Raw genomic sequence first — 14,779 nt, 5'->3', positions numbered from 1 at the left:
AAAGTGTTTGCCCTCTTCCTGATTTCTTATTTTTTTTGCATGTTTGTCACACTTAAATGTTTCCCATCATCTAACAAATTTAAATATTAGTCAAGGACAACACACGTAAATACCAAATGCAGTTTTTAAATGGTTTTTATTATTAAGGGAGGGAAAAAAAAAAAAAAAAAACCCACATGGCCCTGTGTGAAAACGTGATTGCCCCTCCCCCCTCTTTTAAAACATAACTGTGGTTTATCATACCTGAGTTCAATTTCTCTAGCCACGCCCAGGCCTGATACTGCCACACCTTTTCTCAATCACTTCAATAGGATCCTCAAAAGCTAGACATCATGGCGAGAGCTAAAGAAATTCAGGAATAAATGAGAAAGAAAGTAATTGAGATCTATCAGTGTTGAACATGTTATAAAGCTTTGGGACTCCAGTGAACCACAGTGAGAGCCATTGTCCACAAGTGGCAAAAACAGAACAGAAGCTGGCCAACCAAAATTACCCTAAGAGCGCAGCGACCACTCATCCAAGAGGTCACAAAAAGAACCCACAACAGCAGCCAAAGAACTGCAGGCCTCACTTGCCTCATCTAAGGTCAGTGTTCATGAAATTTGTTCCAAGACTAAAACCACTACTGAGCAAAAAGAACAATAAAGCCTGTCTCAATTTTGCGAGAAAGTTGAACTTTTTGGAAGGTGTGTGTCCCATTACATCTGGTGTAAAAGTAACACCGCATTTCAGAAAAAGAACATCATAGCAACAATAAAATATGGTGTGGTAGTGCGATGGTCTCTCTGGCTGTGATCAATGGAACCATGAATTCTGCTTTCTCCCAAAAAATCCTGAAGGAGAATTTCCGGCTATCTGTTCGTGACCTCAAGCTGAAACGAACTTGGGTTCTGCAGAAAGACAATGATCCAAAACACACCAGCAAGTCCACCTTTGAATGGCTGAAGAAAAACAAAATGAAGACTGGAGTGGCTTAGTCAAACTCCTGACCTGAATCCTATTGGGATGCTGTGGCATGACCTGAAAATTCCGGCTCATGCTCGAAAACCCTCCAATATGGCTGAATTACAACAATTCTGCAAAGATGAGTGGGCCAAAATACCTCCACAGCGCTGTAAGGGACTCACTGCAAATTATCGCAAACGCTTGATTGCAGTTTAGGGTGGGCCAACCAATTATTAGGTTTGGGGGAAATCACTTTTTCACACAGAACCATGTAGGTTTGGATTTTTTTCCTCCCATAATAATAAAAAAACATTTAAAAACTGCATTTTGTGTTTACTTGTGTTGTCTTTGACTAATTAATTGTTTGATGATGGCAAACATTTAAGTGTGACAAACATGCAAAAAAAATAATATAGAAATCGGGAAGGAGACAAAGACTTTTTCACACCACTGTAAATAGGCTAATGTTGAAACATTTGAGCGATTGACCGCGACCCTAGTGAGGAGAAGCGGCTCAGAAAATGGATGATCGAAATTCAAACATATTCAAATGGATATAAATGTTTAGAAGTGATTTGACAAAGACTGATTCAATTTTGCCTGGATAAGCGGTAAAGAAAATGGATGGATAGATGGATGAATTTTAGCTGGGGTAGCGAGTGTCCTGGAATTTCCTGTCTTTACCTTGGGAAAAAAAACGTTTTTACACATCTCGTTAAAATTTGAGCGAGAATTGGGTTTGGTTTTAGATGACTAAATGATGACCATTTTGAGACACTCCTGTATTTGAAGACTTGTACTACTTTTGTTTGTTGATTTTGTAGCACTTCTATAGTTGGAGCTGTTGACAAGGTTCCTCAATGGACTACGCTCATTGTTTTCTGCATCCATCCATTTTCTACACCGCTTATCCTCACTCGGGTAGCGGGGAGGCTGGAGCCGATGCCAGCTATCCGCAGGCGAGAGGCGCGGGGTACACCCCGGACTGGTCGCCGGCCAATCGCAGGGCCCACTGTACCGCCCGCTTGCTGCAGCAGCACATGTAAAATTGGAATAGATTATAAATAAATAAATTCTAAAACAATGAGCGCCGACTGGTTAGCACATCCGCCTCACAGTTCTCAGGACCGGGGTTCAATCCCCGGCCTCGCCTGTGTGGAGTTTGCATGTTCTCCCCGTGCCTGCGTGGGTTTTCTCCGGGCACTCCGGTTTCCTCCCACGTCCCAAAAACATGCGTGGTAGGTTGATTGAAGACTCTAAATTGCCCGCAGGTGTGAATGTGAGTGCGAATGGTTGTTTGTTTATATGTGCCCTGCGATTGGCTGGCAACCAGTTCTGGGTGTACCCCGCCTCTCGCCCAGAGTTAACTGGCTCCAGAACGCCCGCGACCCAAGTGAGGATAAACGGTACGGAAAATGGATGGATAATCTATTCCTTCATCTTTTATTTGATTCCACATTAGCTTCCACGGTCATTGCTAGTCTATCACGAGTCCAAACAAAACAGACGGCAACATGCACAAACGACTGTTGACCTGAGCTGTCCAAAGCATGTTGTTAGGTTGGATGAAAATGAATTGGGTTCTTTGTTTAATATGGATGAATAATTCATAAAAGGTTGGTGCTGAATTGAATGTTTCTCACTGTACACGTGATGTGTGAACCCAAGTACTTAAGCCTTATAGCAATGAAACTCTATCTGCTTCTTGCTTTAACAAGGAAACTTGCTTGAAAGTAAAGGATGGCTGGCTGAACAAGATGCATTACAACACAAATAACATTTGCGGTTTTTCATTTTGAAGTGTTTTGTGCTGTTTGAACTTCAATTTGTTCCCATCCTGAAGGTGTTGTCTCAGACCGAGACCTTCCTGCAGCAGCTGCTCATGCGGGCGGTGGTCGTGTTGCCCCAGTGGAAGGTGCGCGTCCAGAAGTGCAAGGCGGTCCAAATGGTCCTGAACCTCGGCAGCCCCTCCGTCACTGACAAGTGCCTGATCGCTGAGGCGTGGTGTCCCGTCACTAAGTTGCCTGAGCTGCAGAGCGCCCTGAGAGAAGGAGGGGTGAGACACCAGTTCAGGCCTGCGCGCCACGAACAGATGCACAGCCATCTTAACCTTTTTTTTTTTTCTATCCAGAGAAAAAGTGGCAGTGGCGTTGACTCTTTCTACAACCGTTTGCCTTCATCTACCTCTCCGCCTACCCTGTTCCCTCTCAACTCTTTCACCGCTGGTTTCCAGAACATTGTGGATGCCTACGGAGTGGCGAGCTACCGGGAAGTCAATCCAGGTAAATCATCATGAATCTCAAACTTTGGGCTCTCATTGCTTTGCCTCTCTCACACTTCATCATTCACATGTCTCCGCAGCCGTGTACACCATAATTACATTCCCCTTCCTGTTCGCTGTCATGTTCGGGGATGTGGGTCATGGTGTGCTGATGACCCTGGCCGGCCTTTGGATGGTTCTTGAGGAGAAGGACCCCAAGCTGAGAAGCAACAATAATGAGGTACCGTGGTACTTTGACATTTAAGTGGTCAACTTACGAGTTGTTCGAGTTATCCAATCTGATTCAATCCAATTTATTTATACAGCAAATTTAAAAACAACAGTCGACCAAAGAGCTGTACATCATGTGTGCTACGGTACTAACAAAGTACGATTGATGTTGGCCGTGTGCCAGCATTTTTCCTTCACATCTGGGGGAAAAAAAACAATGTAGTTGAGTGCAAAACTTGGCATGCACAAGTTTCACATGGTGGGACAGAACAAAGGAAATTGAATACAACCAACTTCATCGCGCATTTGAAGCAGCGTCACGAGAAACAGCGTTTTCGCAAAACCGCGAAGGCGAAGAAACAAACCTCTCGCTCCCTCAAAGAACCAACGCTATCCAAAACTCCCGCGGGACGGCGAAAAGGCGGCGGTGAATTTTGTCGCTTAATTGAGCATTGCTGCGTTATTCCTACCCGCCACTACATTGTCGATAAAACTATACCCAGATGCTTCAAGAAATTTAAAAAAGTGTATTGCCGCACACGTGGAAGAAAGCAAAGTCTGTGCCTGCCATATACTGACAGTAAAAATAACTGACGTGAACTTGAATTGTTATTTTGCAAAGTCTAATTTGTGTTTATTGGATTTATGTTTGAGGGTCTTATGTATTTTTTTTAATTTTTTTTTATTCCATTCAATTGTAGAATATGCTTATATTTAAGTGAAACTTACTGGTTATTTTGTTTAAAATATAGATAGTTTATGTTTTTATTGGATTTATTGAGGTTATTTTTCAGGATCTTCAAATTTATGTTGTATTTAATTCAACTGTAGTATATTCTTATATTTAAGGTTAAAATTAATGTAACCCATCGGTTAACAATAAATGGGTCACTTTTTCTTATACCGACTGTTGAGTAGTTTCACTTGATTGAAGCCTTCTCTAACATTCCATATTACAAAATAAATCATAAAATATGCATGGTTTTTGCTGATATCGTATCGGATCAATATCAGCCAATACTTAAGGCTGCAATAGGCTGCTGGTATAGCATCAGAAGTGAAAAAGTTTTATCAGGACGTCCCTATACAGTCAAACGCACAAATACTAAATAAAAACACATGCAAGTAGCTTCTATACTCAGCCGCCTCGTGCGCTCAGCGTTACGACGCTCCGTTGTGATCAAGTGGATCAAAGTTGTCGCAAACCACATCGCTGAGTCACGAGCAAGTTAACTTCCACACGCACACGTTAAAAGAAAGGAGATCAACAAAAGCAATAGCAAGATCAGTAAGGACGGGAGGACTGCAGGGTCATGACCACCCATACCGCTGTTGGCAGCCAACGGCTCCTCGAAAAGAGCAACTACGCTCCGCCCATTCCTGGCAAAATTTCTCATATCTGTGCCGTCATTTCCTTCGACATCATTTTGGGTGTGCCACCAACTGGGCTAGCGGGAAATAAATCGGGCATTCACTAAACATAAACAAAGGAACTATTGAATAATACATTACTGGGGGCCATTACCCTTTCACACAGGGCCAGGTAACTTTGAATCGTTTTTATCCCTGATTAAATGAAATCACCATCTAAAAACAGCTTTTTAAGTGCGCTTGGATTATATTCATCTGATATTTACATTTGTTTGATGATCTTAAACAAAGTGAGCAAACGATGCAAAATTCTAAGAATTTGAGAAGGGGGCCAGTACTTTTCACGGTACTGTATAATAATTCAAAAAAGCTCTGGTAATAATAATCAATGTATTATTATATTATGTTCCTGCACAACAAACGTGACCTATTTGGGTTTCAGATCTGGAAGATGATGTTTGGGGGTCGGTATCTGATTCTGCTGATGGGCCTGTTCTCCATCTACACGGGAGCCATTTACAACGAGTGCTTCAGCCGCGGCCTCAACACTTTCAGCTCAGGGTGGCACGTCGGCCCAATGTTTGAGAAAAACACTTGGAAGTGAGGCCCTTTTTACTAGTCTAGCTTTGGTGTCTTCTTTTCCTACAGCTAATATTCGCCGTGTTCTCTACAGCGCATCCGTCCTGGCAGGGAACAAGTTTTTATCGATGGATCCTGTCGTGCCCGGTGTCTTCACCAGTCCTTATCCATTTGGCATTGACCCAGTAGGACTGTTAAACTAATCTGCAGTTAACACTCTCTTTCCCTCAAGCGCTCGCTCACTTGACTGGTCTTCTCTTTTGTGTCATGGTCAGATTTGGGGTTTGGCCAATAACAAGCTCACCTTCCTCAACTCGTACAAGATGAAGATGTCTGTTATCATCGGCATCATTCACATGACTTTTGGAGTCTGTTTGTCATTCTTCAACTATGTGTGGGTCATCGTCCAACGCTCCAGCGCGTTCCGTTCCCTTCTACTGTCTACTGCCCCTGAGTGGCCTGAACATGTTTGAAGTCATGTTTTTCCCCTCCAGGCACTTTGGCAAGTTGAGCAGCGTGTTCCTCGTGCTGATCCCAGAGCTGTTCTTCATGTTGTGTCTGTTCGGGTACCTGGTGTTTCTGGTGGTGTTCAAGTGGATCGCCTACACTCCTGCCCAGTCCAAAATCGCCCCCAGTATACTCATCCATTTTATAGACATGTTTCTCTTCACAGAGAATGAAGACAACCCACCTCTATATAAGGCACAGGTGTGTCTGCTACTTAAAGAATTTCCTAAGCCGAACTTTTGTTGTGTTTTTTTACCACACATTTTTGGGTCACACATCCTCTATGAGTTGAGTATGTCAAATGTTTCCTTTTTAATTCAATGAATTTGCAATGTAATTTGTCTCTCGCAATGATTTTGTTATTTTTGTCATTTCCAGTCATGCATGAGGCAAAAAAAATCCACCTGCAACCATGTTTGGTAAAACCTGCTGGAAGGTAACCACTAATGATATTGTTGCGTTGATTTATGTAGGGTATTGTACAGAAAGTGCTGGTGGTCCTGGCGCTGTGCTCCGTTCCCGTCCTCCTGCTTGGGAAACCACTATTTGAATACATCACCCACAAGGGGAGACGTCAGCAGCCGGTGAGTGCGTCTACCTGGAACTTTTCCCCTTCTACCTCGGATGGGTCTATTTTTGTACAAGATTTCCAATCCACTGCGGTATCTGCAGGAAGAGAGACGCCAGCTGTTGGCCGACGAAGCCTCCATCAACATCCGACACGGGGAGGTGGACGGAGGTTCTGCTGAGGAGGAGGAGGTGAGGGCAGAACTCAACCGAAGCTTCAATTAAGCCAGTGATTGTCAAAGTGGTGTATGCAGGCTCCCTCTTGTGGTACGCAAAAGAATCACTGAATTATAAGTTCAAACGATGCATCATTTAACTTTTTTATCCAGTACTTTACATTTGTTACAGTTACAGTTGTACTGGTACTTAACTTTAAATACACTACAGTTGCATTTCATCTTTTCGAACTGTTTTTCAAACATACAATCATGCTCACTATTATTGGCACCCATGAAATGTAAGTACTAAATGTGGAATATGTGGAAAAAGAATCAAGTGAAACAACATTTTTCGATAGAGAACTTGTTTGATGCACAAGCAAATGATAAACGATATTTCATGGACAGATGGAACAAAACTAGAGCTTTTTAGCGATGCACGCAAACAGTTTGTTTACAGACAGCGCAATGAAGCCTTCATGGAAAAGAATACCTTGCCAACAGTCAAACACGGTGGAGGATCCATAATGCTGTGGGGCTGCTTTGCAAACTCTGATATTGGAGGCCTTGACTGTATCACAGGTATCATGAAATCAGAAAATTCTTAAGAGATTTTAGAGTGAAATGTCTTACCCAGTGTAATAAAACTTGGTTTGAGGCGAAGATCGTGGGTCCTTCAGCAAGACAAAGACCCAAAGCACACATCCAAAAGCCCACAGGAATGGTTAAAATGGAAAAAAAATGGACTGTTTTAAAATGGCCAGCAATGAGTCCTGATCTCAATTCAATTGAAAATCTTTGGGAAAAGAACCGTGCAAATGTGAAAGGGCTTGAACAAATTGCAAAGGAACAGTGGGAGAAAATACCACGAGAAGTGCAAAAACCTTAAAGTTGGATACAAGAAACGTTTGGAGGCTGTCATCGCTGCCGAAGGGTCCGCAAACAAGTATTAAGGAGGGGTCCCAATATTGCTGCGCATGCTGCTTTCAGTTTTTTTCCCCTTTGAAATTACAATAGCTAAGTTGGGGGAAGACAATTATGCAGGTTATGCAAATAATGAAGGGGTGCCAATGATGGTGAGCATGACAGTATTTAGGTACAGTTTTTATTACTTTTAAATGCATTACATTTCAACGAAATCGTTAAGTAGTTGGGTTTTTTTCCATATTGAACTTTTTTTGAATTCGAGAACAGCACATTTGTTAATTACAATTCAGTTGTATTTAACTTTTAAGTACAATCCATTTTCATGTAATATTTTCAAACTTTGTTTTCAAGCATTTTTTTTCCCGGTACAATTTTAATGAAACTTAAACATTTTAATTTGTAGTCAGTATTTAAGTAAAAAAAATAATTAAGATGGTGTGTTAATTACAGTTCACTTGTGTTTAACGTTTAAGTACAATACATTTGCATTTGATTTACTTTTGGAACTGTTTATTTTCAAATTATTTAGGGCGGTGTTAATGTTCAAACTGTGCATAAGTACCTCACTACAGTATTTTACTGTTGGTCATGTTGGCAGTAATTGGAAGAGCCAAGTATTATTTTTTTTAAGGTGATAATTTGTGTAAAAATGTAAAGGACCACTGAACGAAGCCTTTGCAGAGCATTCATTCTTTTATCTGTAGGACTTTGATGCTGCTGACGCGTTCATGCATCAGGCCATCCACACCATCGAGTACTGCCTGGGCTGCATCTCCAACACCGCCTCCTACCTCCGACTCTGGGCTCTCAGCCTGGCACACGCACGTTAGTAGCACCCGGACTACTTTGGGCTTGCATGGTGCACACACACAGACTACCTCTTTAAAACACACTCATGCCATTCTATTGTCAGGGTGTTATTCAGCCACACATGACATGGAATTTCCAAGCACTGAAGGCCATTTGACTGAGGTGGTTTCTCTCCACAGAGCTGTCAGAGGTGTTGTGGGTCATGGTGATGCGTGTTGCCCTGAGGTGGCAGGGCTACGTGGGCTCTGTGGTTCTCTTTGTGGTCTTCGCTTTCTTTGCTGTGTTGACCATCTCCATCCTGCTGGTTATGGAGGGCCTGTCAGCTTTCCTACATGCACTCCGTCTACACTGGTAAATTACTTTTTTTTAAAGTCTCTTTTTGTTGTTGTTGTTGTCTTTGAGGCAGTCTGAATCATTTAATCTGTATTTGTCATTCTTTAATTCATTGGTTCGTAAACTGGGGTCCACAAAATAATTTTCAATAAATTGTCGTAAAAATGTTTTTTTTTTTTTTTTTTTTAAAGTGCATGCCTGCATATGGGGACCAGCAGGCCATTAAAACAAACCTACTAAATAAATTACTCCTCCCTACCTTACCTTTGGGCCACTTAAAAGCTCTGATATGATTGTGACTTATCACATAAATCTGACATACCTGCATGAGTGCAGCATTCCTAGCTGTCACGCGCTTTTGTCATGTAGACAAGGCAAGACGATCTCAGCAAAATATTTTCAATTTGGAAGCACTTGCCTGGGGTCAAAAGTTTCCAACGTGTCGATAAATCGCTGCTTTTGCAAAGTATAAATTGGCACTGTCTTTAGCAATGTTCAACATAATTGACCACCAGGCTCCTGGCCTGTCATACAGAAAACAGTGTGAAAATGATTCCACCCGTGTTGTCTGTTTCTGAATTAAATTCACTAGGCACTTTAAAGAAGAAGAAAAAAGGCGCTACAGCGATTGGAAAAGTTTCTAAAAATAGCGATCGAATGGTTAAGTTGGCAACACTAACTGTGCTTTTAAAAAAATAGCTCCTCTATGTTTGCAGCTATGTTGTTAGTGGAAGCACTACACGTCAGCTAGCGATGATGGATAAATATTGAATTAGGTTGCGTTCCTTTCTAATCAGAATCATCTTTATTTGCCAAGTATGTCCAAAAAACACACAAGGAATTTGTCTCCGGTAATTGGAGCCGCTCTAGTACGAGAACAGACAGTCAATTGACAGAGAACACTTTTGAGACATAAAGACATTGACAAAAAAAACAGTCACTGAGCAATAAAGGGTTGCCAGTTATCTGGTAATGCCAGTACATTTTATTTTTTATTTTTTTGACAATTGTGCAAAAAGATGCAGAGTCCTTGAGCACTTAGAGCAGTTCGAATGACTAATATTGCAATAGTCCGGTGCAGTGACCATTGTGCAAAGGGCGCTGAGACTTCAAGCGACGAGTGCGGTAATCTGGGACAATGTTGATCGTGCAAATGTTCCAGATACTCCTCAGTCAGTGTGCAAATGGAGCAGATGCTACTCTGGCATGAGTAGCCAGTATTGGTCAACAACAGATATAATAATAAATAATAAACAGGTCATGCTTATTTCGGTTGAAACGTTAAACAAACCAAAATAATTCCCATAGCATATTACAATGAAAAGTGTACACCTTTCTCATAACCTCCAGGTTGCAGTGGCGTATTGAAATGAGTGTACCGCTTTTTCATAACCTCGAGATGGCGGCATACATTTATAACATGGGAAAGTTTTTTTTCATTTCCCCCTATACCTATCTATAATGCGCGCCATTGATTTTTGACATATTTTTTTTTGGGTGGGGGGGATGCATTATATGCGAGAAATTACAGTAAATGCTTTTATGCTATTTGTATGTGCCTAAAACAGAGCTACATAACATTGCATGGTCAACTGGTAGCTTTAAAAGTGACCACTGAATGTTTCTTTCTTCCAGGGTGGAGTTCCAGAACAAGTTCTACAGTGGGTCAGGCTATAAACTGCACCCGTTCGCTTTCTCATCGATTATTAATGCGTCAGCTAACATATGAACATCATTCTGGCCAAAGAATTCACTGAAATTGCAAAATCATTCATTTATTATACCTCATTGAGTTCTTGGACTGGAACGGACTAACACAACAGTGTTCTGTGGACTGAGGCTTTTATATAACGGATTAATTGCACAATGAACATGATAGTATTGACTGTTATTATGCCATAATTAGAATGATATCCAAGATACAGTTGCTTTATTTAAATATACTACTCTCTTTTCAAATTTTATTCAGTCAGTGTTATGTAAATGCATTCTAGTTATTCATTCCTAAAACTTAGTTATTGATACTTTTCACTGTGACATTTATGATAATCTTAACATTTAAAAGGGAAATTTAGGGGAACATATGTTGAATTGTTCTGCTAAAAACACTATTCCCACAGTGTCATGTCGTTTGAGCACATGCAAATGTTAAACAGTTTAATCTTAAAACATGAGTAACAGTTTTCTCTTTTGCCTTACTGAGATAGCTTATGAAGTCATTAAGTTGTTGGGACCACATTGGCATGATGATATTTTGAACCACATCAGGATATGTTTCTCTTTTTCTTATTCCCCCCCCCCCCCCCCCGCCCCCCTCTTGTTATGCACTGTCCAAGTGATCAAATTTCAACTGAAATTAAATAAAATTTTGTGTTCTTGTATTTATGTGACAAGTCATTCACTACATATAATACAATACACACCATTTGAGCTGTGCCTTTAAAGGGATTCATGCAAAAATGAACATACAGTCCAGTCAGATCTTAATAGATCAGATAGTTTTGTTTGTTGGTCACTTAATTATTGGAATACATCATAGTACAGTAGATGGTATCTGACACTCCGTAGTAGCTTTAAAAAAATATGTTTTTATAATTATGTATGTATGTATATATATTTTTTTGTCTGTCAGTCATTTAAATGACCGAATATGGCTGAAATAACGTGATTTAATATTCAGGGGGTCCTCGGTTTACAATGGAGTTACGTTCCTACGGCGCGACGTAAGTCGGAACGCGACGTGATTTTTCTGTCACTAAGGGACGCTAACGTAGTAGCAAAATCTTGATTACAGTAAAATTTAAATGAAAAACACATAGGCCATTTTTTTTAATGTTAAAAAATGCGATTACAACGAAAGGGATCCTTCACGCACCGCGTGAAGACGTAGTCTATAGTCTCATAAATTCAGTGCGGACTTGTGAATCCCCAATTTTGTTTCTCTCAGTACTTTTTTAAAAGACGTACCTGGATGTAGAGGGAATGTCAAACAGACACAGATACACCAGCAAGTTTGAGCAGCCCAGCTAACCGAGGTGCAATATGTGGCGGCCACGTTGGGGAGGTCGACGTTTTAATCAAAGGCAATGCTTGCACATTGAAATTAAGTCGTAATCTGCTCATTTCTCAACTGATTTTTGCTAGATTTACTTTTTTTTTCAAAACCAAAAGCGTATGTTATCAATGAATAACATTTGAATAAAAAAAAAAAAAAACTAATTACCTGTGAAAGGTTATTTGCAATTCCCCTATTAGAATTTTACAGCGTTGTGTGCCACCGTATGAAGCACAATGTGCCGACATCCTTGTTATTTTTGTTTCCTTAGCGTCCACACATGAAATGCGCGGACGACTTGACCCCCCTAGCTTAGCGTCGCTGTAGGAACGCAGCTCAAAAGGGGCGTGTCATATCTGCTATTTTACATCTGCGGGCAAACATGGCGCTCTACATACTTTACTGTGTGTCCTGAGCAAAAACAAACAAAAAAAAATAGCTCGTCTTAACCTTAGGAAATGGTATTTGGCTACTTAAATTGTAACACGATTACCTCTGTGGTTTAAATAAGTTTATGGTGAAAATGGCGTTTAGCCACACGAGTCGTGGGGTTCGTCTGCTTTTGAGTCAAATTCAGCGATGTGTTGTGGCCGTAAACCACCCAGGTAAAGACTTGATTTATCTATCACGACTTTTATTGACATTTCAAACGCACGACTTAATGTATAGATCCGCTGTATTTACTTAGCATGTGAGACGAATCCAACGATTGTTTGTCCGGAAAGCAGCTCGATGTGTGACTCAGCCGGCTACCCAACCGGAGCCCTGCACGGTAGAGAACGAGTCCGTGAACCCGACCTTTAAGAACCGAAACCCACGGAACCTAGAACGGATGGCCTTAGCTGTGAAGGACCGCGGCTGGAAGACGACATGGCCTCACCGCGAGTTCTACCACAGGTCTGTTTTTCATCCGTTTTGACGCCCTATCCCTTACCGGTTCAACATTCGCGAATTCATTATTCATCCGTGACATTCGAGTGTATTTTTGTACTCAGTAACTCTAAGATGCCAATAGGAAAGTAGTTATTGCTGTCTAGGATTTGTGTCGAAGTGACACATCTCATCTGTTTAACATCATTGTATGTCGAGGAGGATCTAAGTTTAGCCTGGGTTGTTAGCAGAACTTCTGTAGTGTTGCTTGTCTTAAAAAAAAAAAAAAAAAAGGCTTTTCTGTACCCTCTCCACTAGTGTCTGTGTGGCGTCAAAGGCCGAGTAGTTCAACCACAGGGGTTCCCCAAAAATTTTGATATAATTTGAAATCCGAATATCCATCAATCCATCCATTTTCTACCGCTTATCCGAGGTCGGGGTCGCAGGGGCAGGAGCCTCAGCAGGGAAATCTAGACTTCCCTCTCCCCAGCCACTTCCTCCAGCTCTTCCGAGGGGATCCCGAGGCGTTCCCAGGCCAGCCGAGAGACGTAGTCTCCCCAGCGTGTCCTGGGTCGTCTCGGAAAGGGAAAGCGGAGATCTTCTCTCTAGTGACGTAGATAAGCTCGAGAAATTCGAATGACCTGATTTCTGGCTTCTCGGCAGAAAAACGTCTGGCGCTCAGGAATGCGTGGATAATTTTAATTCAAATTTCACGTTTACTTAGGCCCCAAAACTAGAAAATGTTGGTTTGTCAAAATATGGGACCTTTTTAAGTATAACATTGAACTTATTTTTTTTTACACATCTTGTTACAATTTCAAGACTATTTGAGTGAACATTTCCACTGTTAGACTATGAATATGATAAAGGTGAATTAATTCAGTTTTATTTCCTATGGGGGGGAAACAAGAACCTGGAACTCAAGTAGCTTCACGGATCGTTGAGCCTCCACTGTCATTTTATTTGACTGATTTTGATCAGGTATTAATAGAGGATTTCTCTCAATTGCTTGTGTGATTCTTCTGCTTCTGCTCTCCACATTTTGTCTCAGAGGCAATAAACACCTTACCTGTTTATTTAAAAAAAAAAAAAATTGCCCCCAGGTTGGTGTTTTCCCGCAGTCAGAAACATGTGATGGCTCAGGTCTTCTCTTGCTCTTCACCTGACCCGGTGCTCTCCTGCTCCACCAAAGAGTGGGCGCTGAAGAAGGAGCTGGCCTCCACAAACTGCGTGGCGGCGTGTCAGGCCGTGGGCGAAGTGCTGGCGCATCGATGCAAGCAGGCCGGCATCACCAGGATGGTGTACAGGGCCATTCCCTGGACGTATCGCTCGGATGCTGTAAGCGTGGCGGAATTGTGTATGGAGACGTTACACCTACATTACTGTTGACGTATCCTTATTTTTTTTTTTTTTGTACAGGTTCAGTCGTTTCGAGCAGCAATGAAAGATGGAGGAATCATTCTCAGTGAACCCAGAAGAAAATACATTGGAACCTAAATTTAGAGATCAGCCTTCAAATGTTGAGAAAAATTCTTTCTTATGTAAAAATAGCCTCCATGACAATACGATGAGTCACATTTTGCTGTCTTGCTTTTGTGAATAAACAGTTACCAAATGAGTATTCATCTGTCCATCCACCCATTTTTGATAACGCTGGTCCTCATTAGTGTTGCAGGTGAGCTGGAGCCTATCCCTGCAGACATGGGAGAGGCGTTGTGCACCCTGGACTGTGTGAAAGCCAGTCGCATACAGACCAACCACTCACATTCACATCTAAGAGCAATTAAGATCAGGGTTGTCACATTTGTTTTTATCGCGAGTCACACTGTACTTGTGGTTCCCCTCAGAGGGCTGGCTATAAATGGTGAAACCACAAACAGTGGATATAAGAAGTCTGCGCACCCCTGTTCAAATTTGTGACATAAAAAAAAAAAAAAAGACCAAGATAAATAATTTCAAAAGCTTTTCCACCTTTGTGATCTATAACCTGTACAACTCTATTGGAAAAGAAACTGAAATCTTCTCAAGGTTTTTAAAGGAAAAATAAAACATTTGAAAACACAATAACCTGGTTGCAAAAATACTGTGTACATGCCCTCAAACTAATACTTTGACAGCACTTAAGAGTGTCAGTGTGACACATCTTGATGTGGCAATAATTTATAA

The 14,779-nt window shown here is 41.3% G+C and overlaps 2 protein-coding genes across 3 annotated transcripts in view; both read left to right on the top strand.

The window, feature by feature from the left end:
* Positions 1-11,069, top strand: part of tcirg1b (T cell immune regulator 1, ATPase H+ transporting V0 subunit a3b) — a 19,858-nt gene extending 8,789 nt beyond the window's left edge. Inside the window, exons 10-21 of the mRNA XM_061685623.1 lie at positions 2,789-3,001; positions 3,077-3,227; positions 3,307-3,446; positions 5,250-5,407; positions 5,481-5,571; positions 5,662-5,780; positions 5,881-6,094; positions 6,367-6,477; positions 6,566-6,652; positions 8,250-8,370; positions 8,535-8,706; positions 10,324-11,069. Coding sequence (XP_061541607.1) covers positions 2,789-3,001; positions 3,077-3,227; positions 3,307-3,446; positions 5,250-5,407; positions 5,481-5,571; positions 5,662-5,780; positions 5,881-6,094; positions 6,367-6,477; positions 6,566-6,652; positions 8,250-8,370; positions 8,535-8,706; positions 10,324-10,417 — 1,671 coding nt within the window. The 3' untranslated portion in view covers positions 10,418-11,069. The remainder of the gene's footprint in view (positions 1-2,788; positions 3,002-3,076; positions 3,228-3,306; positions 3,447-5,249; positions 5,408-5,480; positions 5,572-5,661; positions 5,781-5,880; positions 6,095-6,366; positions 6,478-6,565; positions 6,653-8,249; positions 8,371-8,534; positions 8,707-10,323) is intronic.
* A 1,044-nt stretch (positions 11,070-12,113) lies between these two features.
* mrpl18 (mitochondrial ribosomal protein L18) lies at positions 12,114-14,234 on the top strand. Of its 2 annotated transcripts, none has more exons than XM_061686036.1 (4): positions 12,114-12,348; positions 12,472-12,640; positions 13,717-13,951; positions 14,033-14,234. In XM_061686036.1, exons 1-4 carry the CDS (start codon positions 12,258-12,260, stop codon positions 14,108-14,110), a joined length of 573 nt encoding a protein of 190 aa, XP_061542020.1. In that variant the 5' UTR covers positions 12,114-12,257; the 3' UTR covers positions 14,111-14,234. The 2 variants fall into 2 exon arrangements, with proteins under 2 accessions (XP_061542020.1, XP_061542019.1); XM_061686035.1 differs by having other exon boundaries at positions 12,469-12,640.
* The last annotated feature ends 545 nt before the right edge of the window (positions 14,235-14,779 follow it).

The sequence above is a fragment of the Phycodurus eques genome, chromosome 9, assembly GCF_024500275.1.
Source record: "Phycodurus eques isolate BA_2022a chromosome 9, UOR_Pequ_1.1, whole genome shotgun sequence".
Lineage (NCBI taxonomy): Eukaryota > Metazoa > Chordata > Actinopteri > Syngnathiformes > Syngnathidae > Phycodurus > Phycodurus eques.
Note: the sequence above shows the minus strand (reverse complement) of the source record. Positions and strands in the feature narration are given on the sequence as shown.

Coding starts and splice junctions, on each gene's coding strand:
- mrpl18 (XM_061686035.1), top strand. CDS start 12,258: ATGGTGAAAATGGCGTTTAGCCACACGAGTCGTGGGGTTCGTCTGCTT. Junction 12,349..12,468: donor TGTGGCCGTAAACCACCCAG/GTAAAGACTTGA, acceptor TTGTCCGGAAAG/CAGCTCGATGTGTGACTCAG. Junction 13,952..14,032: donor GGACGTATCGCTCGGATGCT/GTAAGCGTGGCG, acceptor TTTTTTGTACAG/GTTCAGTCGTTTCGAGCAGC.